Here is a 13,138-nt window from a genome sequence, read left to right on the forward strand (position 1 = left end):
CTCGGAGGTATCTTCAATCTGTTTGGTTGTGTCGCATGGTTTTGTGGCTAGACTCGATTCGGATGCGGAAAATGTTGTTGGAACAATTGTATAAAAAATTCAAGGCGGGTTCTATTGTAGAAAGCGTTTACAAGTAATGTGGTAACTAGAGTTTTCCTGAAGAGCCAGGTTATTAAAAGGGGAAATTCTTGCCAGAGTCGTTCTTAAACACAGATCGACCATTTGAGCGGATGCTCGTTTTTTGATTTCGTTAATTTTTAAATTCTACTAAAAATTTTTTAATAATTTTCAAATGTTTCGCTTTGATTTACAGCGTTTACGACAATTCCACTTTACGTCATGTTTGGCAAGTGGGCCCAGTACCGATTAAATCCGATAACAGCCTCAACAGCTCATTTCCAACACCATTCTTGCTTGGCGAGATGTCGGTTGATTTTGACATAGCACCGGCGGTAGCTTTGAAAGACGAAGGCGTACTGGACTCTTCTTCTACAACAACAATAAACAACAAGAGTAAAAAAGATGCGCTGAATAACAATCGTAATACAACGAAAGCTTTAAATGAGACAACCACGGTGAGTTTAGTTGAACTGAGTTAAAGTTGTTATAGCAAAAGAAACAAAAATTTTATTTTAGAAAAATTCAGAACGCATTGAATGGCCCGTCGTTGTATTGCGTGAGAATGGCAATATTTATGTCCTAATGGCTGGACTTGATAGTTACAAGTAAGTTGTTTCAATATTTCCTGCCTTTATTGTTTGTCTTCACTAACCAAAACTCCAACTTTCACATGCAGACCACGCCTACAAGGTCCGCTTACAATTACACCAGAAAGCAGCGATAATTATGGTTTGGATTCGTGCGCTATTTTAATCATTCCATCATTACCACCTACTCTAATCATTGCCGAATCGAATGGTAATTTACATCACGCACTCTTCCTCGAGGCCGAGGAGGCAGAAGAGGTAATTAATAAAGCGCAGACTATGTTTGATCATCGACATATAATATATCTTTCATTTTCTTGCAGTCTTTTAATGAAGTGGACGCCAGCTTGGTCATCCATCCATCCGAGTACACAGTTCATGTTTTGGAGACCGTATTATTAGAGTTAGGTTTGCCGAAGGACGATCCAAAATCGAAGATATACAATTGCCCGATACAATTGAAACGGTTGGTTAAAAACATTAAATATGTCAATAAGCTTTAACAGCCAATGCTTCCGCGGAATATCCGGTCAGCCAGAGAGACTGTGCTCATCCTCGCATATCAGATAACAAGCTATATCTACTATAATCACTTGTTTGATTCCATCCTTTAAAGTTCAGGAACAATTTACCATGGGTTAAATTTCCTCCGTGAGTTAGGAAAAGTTGAAAGCGTTCAATAATTTCAGAGCCAATTTTTAATTATTGGACGTCATAGGGTGCCGCCTTATTTATTTGATTTTTTTCAGGCTTGAAGTTCCTCTTATCAGAAACACCAGAAGTAAATGGTGGATGAGTTGTCAAACCTTTTGTAGGCGCCGAAGAATTCGACATGACTTTCGCCAAATTCAATGGATACCTTTCCGTTGTGTTTGGCTGGGATAGATACATATAACTTGCCTAGCCCTGCGAGGAGGTTGCATATCCTAAAGTTTTCTTTCCACTTGGTCTGTTTTTGTACTGATCGACCAGTCACGTGATTGCCACATTGAAACTCCCAATTAATGAACCCTCTGTATTTATAATGTTCTCCCTAGCACTGTTGTCTTAGTTCAGGGTTAAGACGCTTGGAGCCGTTGGGGAATTAAAATACTTCGTTGCCGCCACAGTCGGGCTGGGGTCAAATATAATACCTACTACTGGAGCGTACCGCACTCATTTCCATAAATGGAATGCAAATATTCGCCACACTAAGGCTTGAGAAATGTTTGCGCAGTTACAACAACAAAAGGAACTGCGAGCGTATTCCGGTATTCTTCTACTTAGGAGGGGTGCCGTATTATGCCGGTTTCGCCCCTAAATGGCGCATTAGATAATCTTTTTTAGTAATCTCTCGGGAAGTTGATAACAAGGGTAGGTATGTATGTATGTTCGTACGTACTGTCTACTCGGCAGACATACCCATCTCAATTTCGGGGACTCGTTTTAGCGTTAAGCTTGGTTGCTTGTCGTAATCTTTAAAGAAAGTCTTTAAAAGTATAGTGATAGTAATTTGAAACGCGCCTGGGGGTAAGAGAGGGAAGCATGCGTCTAGATAGTGTAAGGCTTGGATGCTTGCGTCGTAGCAGCGTTGGGGCCAAAAACTCAGACTACCCACGGTTCGCGCCGGTGTATTCAGCGTTCTTGATAGCACAACTCGACAACATGGTGAAATGACTGCATCCGTCAGCATGTTTCTTTCGCGGAGACCAGAGTATCTTTGAAAGTGGCATGGTCGTAAGGCATGAACTGCATTCGACCGATGTTAGGATCGTATATATTCTATGATGGCATTAGGTGAACGGGGGTTCCAATTGACGATGGTCAAACAGTCGTTCGTATCCCAGTCAAAGAGGGGAGAGGGGCATGGGCTGCTGCTAGACCTTGTTTTTCTTCCTACCACGGGATTGAACTGGCTGTTTCCTGAAGACCTAACATAGACTGAATGAGTCATTCCACGCACACTGTAGTTATATTAAGCAGCCGTGGAACTTGATGTTGCAGAAGAGTAAATCGGATTTCCCAAGGGTTCACGAGTTGCTATGACCCTACTTCGGTTCGTATATTGTTACCAGGTAAACTCTTACTTATCCAGATATCCATATTTTCTATTGTAAGATACAAAGGACCAACTCCTATAACAGCAATATCCTTATGGACCAACCGTTTAAAACGACCAGCTTCCTTTGCCTTCGATGCCATGCCTCTTAGGATTATTACCCATTTTTCGTCTACGCATTTTATTGTTTAACTTTTGTTTTTTCCTGCAGTGATTACATAAACGAGATGCGTTACTTTGCTTACCACAATGCCGGATTGCACGCGATCACCATAAACTTCATATCCGAACTACAGCGTTTTGCAGAAAGTGATGGTGGGTACTTTCCGTGCTAAAAATATAGCAAGAACTACAAATTCTCAAAATTTTATTTCCATCCCACACAGTCGACGAAGACATCAGCCCTTTGGCAATACCCTCGCATGCCGAATACATCGTTTGTACTAAAATCGATACAAGCGAACGCATCAACGCCGTACTCGGTTTCGTGCTACTCCAAATGCCCTCTGGTATTGTATTGCTACTCAGCAGCGGCCAAGTTATCAGTCTTAAGCTCATCATTGATCCGAAAGTGCTAGTGGAGTCTGTCAAAATTAAAGAGGAAACAGAAAAGTCTTTACCCAAATTAGAAGCCAAATCTGAATTGGATCGCATGTTAGAACCATCATTTGTGGATCACATTAAGAATATGCTAAAACGTGATGTTACACAACCCATACTCTCTGTTGATAAGACAAGTACACCAACACTACAAGAATCGTATGAACTACTCACACAAGCCATTGAAGTGCTACGCACACAATATTTGAAACGACACGAACAGGTGCGTGCTGAGATTACGAAACGTATTAATACAATAAAATTGCGCAAAGAGCAACAAGAGCGCGAAATTGCTGATTTGGAGAAAGAGCGTGAAAATATACGTGAGACTGCACATCGTTTAGCCGAACGTTTTGAGGAGATTAGCGAAAAGCAAGAGATCATAACTAAAAAGTGAGTGGAATGTATGTGGATATTAAGTGGAACTTGTGTTAAAACGTTTTTTTTTTTGTCGACAGATGTCAACTTCTTGTACGTCAGGCTCATACCCGTCTTCCTACCAATCCTGTTGCTGATAAAGAATTTGCTCAAGAGGTGGAACGTATTAATAGGGAGACTAAAGACTTGGCCAATGCTATGCTACAGGCTCGTGATGCTATAAACAAGCAGAGTTATCATGTAATTGTCGTGAATTTTGTGTCTAATAGGTTCAAAAATTATTTTCAAATATTCTTACAGATCTCTAAATATAATCAGACAGCTAAGAAGAAAACGTTCCATTTACCCGAACGACAGGAGAAGAATATCAAAGAGATTCTAATGCAAATGTAAGTTCAAATTTATATAACTGTAGTAGCAGATACGGTAGATGTGCTCTCTTCTGTTCCTCTGTTGTTGTTGTTTTAACAAGATAATATTCTCCGATGATTTAGAGAAAAGTTGCAGGAGTGGGCATTCAGTTGCCGAATGTTAATTTGATATCGACTGCTTAGTGGAATATCACGTTGAGCTGGGAGGGACAACTAAGTCAATTGTGTTCACTAGGGCATGCCTTCAAGAGGGTGTACTCACTCGATGACATAGATCCTAACAAAACTGTCCTAGTGCTTTTACCCGGAAAAAACACTATCCATAACAGAACCATCACTGGGTGGCACCAGAAGCCGCTTTTCAATAGAAACAAAATACCTAATAATTACACTAGTCAGAAGCCTCGCGTAGAATGATCATATAGATGCTAGCTTAAACAAAGCATCAAGAGCTTTCCTCGCCTGCACTCGACTCTATTGCAAAACATGCGGGCTATCTCTCAAAAGTGTATACTAGACATTTAACACTGTTGTGAAGCCAATAGTCACATATGCTTCCTATTGGCTTTATCAGTACAACAACAACTCGACAGGGCATATGAAAGTAACAGGAACCTCCACGGGTTAGGGGGCTTAGAATATACCCGCGCAATATATAGCTTCTCCAACCCAATTGTCAACATCACCTACGCGTGTCGAATCCTGTTTCATTAACAGCCGAGGGCTGGCGACCCCAACCTCCTGATGGATCTAGGGGGTGGAAGGGCGGTATGGCCTCGAAGGTTTCATGTGGTCGTTCCCGAGATGGTCGAGGTAGTACCTTTATGGTGCTTGTTACCGGAACATACCGGGTCTGCATCCGGCAAAAGACCATCAACATCGGTGATACTCCCCAAGGCCTTCAGGGAGTGTCATCGCTACAACAACAACAAGGTAACAGGGAAATTCATATATAGCGTTCTTTGGTCCAGAGCCCTTCTGTGGACTCACACAGGCACATACTAGGGATGCCATAAGTAACTGGGAAACAAAGCAGTTCATACAACGTGGATTGAATGCCCAGGGTAAAGACAGACCAAATTCTCTCCCAGCAACGTAAGTATGAGCCAACCAAACTCTTTAATATAAGCAAAAAGGATTTACGAAGTCTTCCATCGGTAATATATGGGACATTGTAATCTACGATATCACCTCAGTAAGTTAAATCTATACAATACAGACATCTGTAGGTTTTATGAGCTGGAAAATAAAACGCTCTCTCTGCGAATGCGTTGCTCTGACAAGGTTGAGACTCCCATCGTGTGACCCTTAATCAATTCGTGATATGGAGTAAAGAGCCTTAAGAGGTACTTAGCGCCATTAAAAGCGTCCACTTAAAGTATGAAGCTGAAAGGTCCATCACAGTAGGACTAAACAAAAGTCGCAGTGCGTCGAAGTCTAATAATTAAAATAACTTGTACTTCAACAGTCGCCAAACTAGTTTTTGTAAGAATTCTATAAATTTTATGACTTCCTATTTACCTATAGGCATCCTGTTGCTTCAGTAGCTTATCCCAGACATAAACCCCACACGAAAACTAAAGAGAGAAAATGTTTTATTCACCCTGTGCTGGGTTCCAGTTGTACAGTACGAACTAAAAGTTATTCAAACTGCGAAACAGCAAAGAACAACTTCCGGTAGCGAGTTGCTCACAGCAATACTCTCAAAAACGGTTTTATGGGATTGATGATTGTCCTTATTTTTATTTTATTCATTGTTATTGTTATCAATATGATTACTGTAAATTTTTTTGGTTTTTGCTTTGCAGCGCTGCCGAGGTGGATTTGCAAATTCGTGATGTCAAGCATATCAACCAACAACTTGGAGTTTAAGTTCGTCCTAAGGAAACGGCCTTCACGTTCTAATATTAACAATAACAATTATATATATATATTAAAGGCAAAAGAACAAGCCGCTTTATAAGTTTCCTTTAATAAAAAGAGTATAATATCTTTATTCAAAGTCATTTTTATGTAAAATTTACTTTCAGCCAAGCAGCCCCAGTTTTGCGGACATGTCCAATGCCAAGTCTTTCGTCTTCATTCGCATCGTGCGTAATCTAGGTAACAAACACTTCGCGTAGGATACTTGCTCGGCATAAGAACCCAGCGAAGTTTTCAGCGTCCGTTTACCATGAGGTGCGGCTTCAAACGACGGCCTGTATTTGATTAAGGGGCCAGCTCTACAAATGTGTAACTCGTTACTAATCCCGTATGCAATTGTTCGCTTGGAATATAATTTGAGGTCATGTACCCAGAAATGTTAAACTTGTGAATGCAAATGCTGGCATCACCGCCATACAGGAAAAGCGATTAATGGACCAAAGGAACACAATAGGGTCCGTAACAGCTCTCACAGTTGCCGGGAAAAGTGAAACGTAAAACGTAATCGGTGTGTTGATGCTGTGATAGAAAAAACGTCACCTCTAGGTACTGTGAACCAAAGCATTGAAATCGCGCTTTTCGATTTTCATGCTAGGGCTTCACACTTTGGGTTCCTCGTTCTAAAAATTTAGCGTCTTCTGCACCAACGCGATGAGTATGATCGACTGCGACGTAACTAGAAATATGGTCCCTCGTAGCACCAGTTTCTACGTACTGCGCCATTTCCTACGCACCACATATTACTGGACATTATAGGATATCAGCGAGCTCGGAAATATGGTAATGAGGTGTGCAACACCGGCTTGGAAAATAGAATCTTATCGTGACGCGAAGAGTACAGAGAAACTCTCATAGCTAGAAGAGGAGCTTGAGACGTTGGCTGCAAGTAGTAATGCCGAAAAATTCTTACAGAAAATCCGGCGGATGATGGAAGGTTTTGTAACTTGGAAGAATTTCTACAGAAACAACAAAAAAGAAGCACACATCGGCTTCCTCCTCGTTGTTAAATTACGAAAGAGATGATATTAATAAACCACATCACTGGCGATGGAACCATCACTCCACCACACGACAATAATTGTCACTGTCGCAAAGCAGCCGTCCTTTTGTGGAGTACGGGATATCAACCTTTTGGGAATCGTCGTCTACTACGGCACCGCGTTTGTATTACTTCCCAGTGTCGTTCCATAAAAGTTGTATCGTTAACAGTAGAGGCGCTAAGTGGGTTATTCGGCTTATCGATAACTACTGTCGATTTGTGTATATCTCTTGAGCCAAGCCAAATTACAATCTTTTATTTTTTGTAGGTACCCACTTGTGAATTAATCCCCAATTTCACATAAACTTCTTTCATTAACCCTTCAAGGTAAAAATGGCAATTATCGGTAAAAAATGACACAGCACCTAATTTACCCTATATCTCTTCAACCAAGCAAGATTTTGTTAACTCTTGTTTTGCATTACATTGTACCTAAATGTAGATTGGTCCGCAATTTGTTTCAAAGTTCTAATATAAACGATTCAAGCGATTACTGTGTATATCTCCTGAACCAAGCCAAATTTCAAAACTTTTCTTATTGCATTATATAAGTTGGGTTGGGTCGATTTGTATGGACGATTTTTCGATTAAAATTCTTCTAAATCTCCATAAAAGAATTTTTTTTCCAAAAAACTGCATTTACCAATTTTGCGTTTGCCAATTGACACGAAAAAAATACATAAAGAATGATCTGGAGCCTTGAAAATAAAAAAAATGCATAAAAAATCGATGAAATTTCGCAGGCTCGAAAATTATTTGCTTGGGTATGCGTAGTGGAACTTTTTTTTCCTGAGCCCAAATCCTATCGAAAAATCGATGGTGCGATATCGGTTGATAAATCGACCCAGTCTAATGTAGGTACCTGCTCGTAGATCGAGGCACAATTTGATGCATAGTTCCACCGTTATTGGTTCGAAAGATATGCACAAGTGCACAATTGTTAACGAAAAACCGATTGATTCACTTGGCGGTTTAGTCTTAAACGATAGAACCTTGAATAAAATTGAGACTTTATCTACAAGTAGGGAGCTATATAATGCAACAAAAACAATTTTGAAATTTTGCTTGATTTAAGAGATATACACAATTGTCTGTTTAGTCGTAAGTAGTTGTCGATAAACCGGATATCGCTCGTAACGCTTGAACCGTTAATGATGGAAGCTTGAACCAAATTGTATCTTAATCTACAAAGACGTAGCTATGCAACGCAACAAAATAGTTAAGTAAGTCTGGCTTTGTTCAAAAGATAAAGGGCAATGTAGGTATTGGGTCTTTTGTGTGCCAATAAACTCCATTTGGCCTTGAAGGGTTAAAGATGGAACTTTATATCACATTATGGTCTTATCTAGTGGTAGGTACGTATATATTGCAAAAACAAAAAATTTGTCATTTGGTTTGGTTCAAGAGATATACACAAATTTACAATAGTCATAAGTAATTTGGGAAGATTGGCCTAAAAGTATGCAATGGTCGTTTTGAGTTAGAGTAAGCAACAAAATTTGACACACACACCCGTTATCACACTCCTTAGCAATCTAGGGCGTTGAGCAGACAATTAAATAAAAGCGTTGGGCGCGTGAAATTTCTAAAATTGTGAGGCGTAGCATAACCTGATTAAGGTTCTGTTGGTCTTGTATATGACTATCAATAGAAATTTGACGCATCCAACGCTTTTATTTAATTGTCTGATCAACGCCCTAGACTGATGAGGAGTGTGATGACTAGTACCTAGGACCTACCTAATTATTTTCTATCTTTAAGTATTATTACTACTTAATGTAAGTATTGTTTTCAATAAAACCGTTTAACTTAAAAAAATTTTTTTTAATTATTTTATTTTCTATCTTTTAGTATTATTATTACTTAATGTAAGTATTGCTTTCAATAAAACCGTTTAACTTAAAAATTTTTTTTTATTTATTTAATTTTCAACTTTTTAGTTTTTATTTAATTGCCCAATATTTCTCAGTCTATTTAGTTCAATTAGTGCCTCATTATTACAAGGACTGTTTCCTGACAATTTGTTACAATCTAACTCCTCAATACATAGTCCTTCCAAAGACTTTACTCGACTCAGCGCCACGTTGGCTTTGGCGTTGCCTTGCTAACCTGGCCTCACGCTGCTCAGATGTTTCTGATGCACAATTTGCTTTAAATTTTTGTTTCACCTTTTCAACCCTTCTTTTTCTTTGGGTTGCAGTTTCCTTTTTATTTTTGAATGTTTTCGTTTTCTTATTATTCGTGACCATGTTGTCTCCTTGAATTTAACTTACAAAAATGTGTCACTTCTATCGGGAATTGAATTTTTTGACTGAAATTTCACTAGCAAAATTTGAACTTATGTGCTCCAAAGTATGTTGACGTCACTTCTACCGGGAAATGAATTTTTTTACTAGAATTGCACTAACGAAATTTGATCATATGTGCTCCAAAATATTTTGATGTCACATCTACCGAACTATATATAATATTTGTTCAATGAGCTAAATCTGACAGACAAGTACGAGTTTTTTGAATATCTCAATTCTTGTGGCACCTAGCGTGATATTTTTTTACTAAAGCGGTTTCTATTTCTGTATGTCAAATATTTCTTCCAGATATGGGCCAAATCGGACCCCAAATAAGATTTTTTTGACTATCTCGATCCTTGCGCCACCTGGCGGCGATTTTTTCATATCTCACTTTCTATTCATGTATGTACTATGTGTTGTAAATATGAGTCAAATCGGACCACAAATTCGATTTTATTCAGTATCTCGATCCCTGTCGCTTTCTGTTCTTGCATGTATTATGTGTTCCAAATATGAGCCAAATCGGACCACAAATACGATTTTTGTGAATATCTCAATCCATGCGCCACCTAGCGGCGATTTTTTTCATAGGTTGCTTTCTATTCTTGTATGTATTATGTGTTCCAAATATGAGCCAAATCGGGCCGCAAATACGATTTTTGTGAATATCTCGATCCATGCGCCACCTAGCGGTGATTTTTTTTTATAGGCCGATTTCTATTCTTGTATGTATTATGTGTTCCAAATATGAGCCAAATCGGACCAGAAATACGATTTTTTCGAATATCTCGATCCTGCGCCACCTAGCGGCGATTTTTTTTTTTTATTATTGCATTGTCATCGGGTTCTGAACTATATTCCAAGTTTCAAGCTTGTAGCTTATCGGGAAGTTACTTAAATTTCAAGTACAAAATTCGTTCACAACGGCCGTGCAGCCTGTCAAGTCAAGCTAAATAAAACCGTTTAACCCATTTTCGGCCGCTGGTCGATTTTTCGACCACCAACTTTGGACTCTCATATCTCTGAAACTAAGTGTTAATTTATTGATCCGATTTCATGACTAGAAAATATAGAGTTTAGTTAGTTCCTAAAACATAGATTTGTTTATAAAAAGAAATGCGCGGAACATTTGACCAGTAACTGGATCATAACCAGGAAATATTGACTGTTCGGTGGAACGATAATGCCTTTGTCAAAGTTATAACTAATAACACCACAGTCGCACCAATTGTTTCCGCTAAATGGTATTGTCGGAAGCAAAAAAGACTATAACAATCCCACTGCCAGAAGTTATTCAACAATATAATCACGGCATGGGTGGTGTGGACCTTCATGATAATGCGATGGCAAATTACGGAATATGTATACGAGGAAAGAAATGGTGGTGGCTAATATGGACAAACGCTCTTGGTAGCGCAATTGTCAATGAATGGAAGCTCCACTGTATGATATCAAAAATCGAAAAGACGAAACCACTTTCACAAATTGATTTTCGTTCCAAAGTCACAACCGAATTATTGACTTACGACAATAACGACGAGGATTAGGGTGATGATGAAGATGAAGATGACGACGAGGATGAGGATGGAGATGAAGATAAAGACGAGGATATACGTCATCCGTCAAATCTTCCTCGCAGCAACGAAAGAGTACACGCCGTCATGAAAAGCATTGAAAACAAATGTCGGCGATGTAAGTTATGCAAAAAAGACGCTATTTTCACTTGGAAAAAATCAAATATTTATTTACATACTAAATGTTTTGATGATTATCATAAAGAATTTTAAGCTGATGTATCTATCAATGTCACATCAAAAAATACTTTTACTAGAAATAAAATGAAATAAATTGACTTTGTGTGCTAAATTTTTTTCAAAATAGAGTTTTTTTTTGCATACTAGACCGTTTTCGGCCAGCGGTCGAATTTTCGACCAACCCATATCTAAAAAAAGGTTGTTCGGATTTTTTTTTTGTTTAATTTTCTTTATTATGGTCATAAAAGCCCTGCTTTAAAAGGAAATTGATAAATTACAGCGGGTTCTTGTAGCGGCCGAAGATGGGTTAATAATGAAACGCCTTGCCTGTTTCTTCGCATTGAAGTGGCAAAAGCGTTTATGTTAAGTAGTGGCTACCAAACTCAGCACAAGAAATATGTAGGTTTCGGAATCGGTGAATATGATTTCCCAATTTATTAAACAAGCCGCTGGCCTGAAAATTTACCAGAGCTTGTAGTTGTACCGGTGTGTAGAAGCTGCATACAGCAGTGATAATTTAAAGCGGGTACGTACTATGAAATACGCATATATATTGCGGCTCCGTCGCCTTACGACTTTGCACACTGCCAGGAAGGTCGGAAGACTAAAGACTACTTGCGGTCACACAACGCGCCAGATTGCGCTACTTACCGTCAGTAAATAACTCAAGATCAAGACTCAGAGGAGATTTAGACCGATCCACGCTTGAGTTTTTATGCCGCCTCCGAACGGCATATATCGAAACTTTTCTTTGCCGAAATTTTCTCAAGGTGCTTGCAGAATGAAGCTTTCATTTAGACTGGTTACACGCCTGTACACTGATCTTCAAGGGATCAGGAACCCGATGATCTATCCATGACTTTTACTTGCCCGACTTTTGACGGCAAGAAGACTTATAGGGTTCCACGTCGTCAAAGCAGATCTTTTGCTCGATGCTCAGGCTTAGCCCACCGCGGTGACGCTACAATTTTAATTGATAGTTCCGGGATATGGTGGAAAGCAGGTAGCAGAATGCTTCGGAAGTGTATTGTGGAATTGATAAAGCGCGTTTGCATCTTCTGCACTAAACAAAAAATGGATGGGACACTTTTATCATCTAAAACCCACACACAGATCAAAAAATGCCGTCGTCGCCGCGTAAAATTTTTTTCCATTCGCATTTTTCGTTTTTCTACATTGATCACATTGATGAATTACCAGGCCCGCAGAACTATAAAAGCAGAAAATTTTCAATGCTACGTGTGTGTGTGTGTCAAATTTTGTTGCTTCCACTAATTCAAAACGAACGTTGCATACTTTTAGGCAGATGTTCCAAGTGCAAATTACTCATATGACAATTGTAAAGTTGTGTATATCTCTTGAACCAAGCCAAATAAAGTTTTTGTTTTTGCAATATATACGTACGTGCCTCTAGATTAATCCATAATTGGATATCAAGTTGCAGCATTGACCCTTTAAGGCGAAAATATGAATTTATCAGTACACAAATGACCCTTCACCTACATTGCCCTATATCTTTTGAACCAAGCAAGACCTACTAAATTTTTTTGTTGCCTTATATAGCTACCTATTTGTAGATTCAAATACAATTTGATAAGAGGTACCATCGTTAACGGTTCAAACGCTACGAGAGGTATTCGGTTCATGTACAACTTCTGACACCTCAATCGATTGTTGTGTATATCTCTAGAATCATGCAAATTTTTAACAGAAAAATGTATTGCATTATATAGCTACCTACTTTGAGATTAAGACTCGATTCTAGTTTAGGTTCTGTCGTTAACGATTAAGGCGCCAAGTGGTTTAATCGATTTTTACTGTTCCTTTTGTGTATATCTCTTAAACCAAACCAAATGACAAAGCTTTTGTTTTTGAAAACTATAAGACTTAATCGCAGATTAATCCAAAATTTAATATATAATTCCATCATTAACCCTTCAGGCGAAAATCGAAACTTATCGGTACATCTAAACTTTGTTTTGCATTCTATAGCCCTCAACAAATAGATTAAGATACAATTTGTCTCAGCATGATGTC

General features: G+C 38.8%; 1 protein-coding gene across 1 annotated transcript in view; it reads left to right on the forward strand.

The window, feature by feature from the left end:
• The window catches only part of mbo (Nuclear pore complex protein Nup88), a 282,207-nt gene extending 276,117 nt beyond the window's left edge, over window positions 1-6,090 (forward strand). The window contains exons 4-12 of the mRNA XM_067781281.1: window positions 314-575; window positions 637-725; window positions 797-965; window positions 1,031-1,173; window positions 2,957-3,060; window positions 3,132-3,738; window positions 3,804-3,963; window positions 4,024-4,112; window positions 5,903-6,090. Coding sequence (XP_067637382.1) covers window positions 314-575; window positions 637-725; window positions 797-965; window positions 1,031-1,173; window positions 2,957-3,060; window positions 3,132-3,738; window positions 3,804-3,963; window positions 4,024-4,112; window positions 5,903-5,966 — 1,687 coding nt within the window. The 3' untranslated portion in view covers window positions 5,967-6,090. The remainder of the gene's footprint in view (window positions 1-313; window positions 576-636; window positions 726-796; window positions 966-1,030; window positions 1,174-2,956; window positions 3,061-3,131; window positions 3,739-3,803; window positions 3,964-4,023; window positions 4,113-5,902) is intronic.
• Window positions 6,091-13,138: the final 7,048 nt, after the last annotated feature.

The sequence above is a fragment of the Eurosta solidaginis genome, chromosome 4 (assembly GCF_040869045.1).
Source record: "Eurosta solidaginis isolate ZX-2024a chromosome 4, ASM4086904v1, whole genome shotgun sequence".
In the NCBI taxonomy this organism is placed as follows: domain Eukaryota; kingdom Metazoa; phylum Arthropoda; class Insecta; order Diptera; family Tephritidae; genus Eurosta; species Eurosta solidaginis.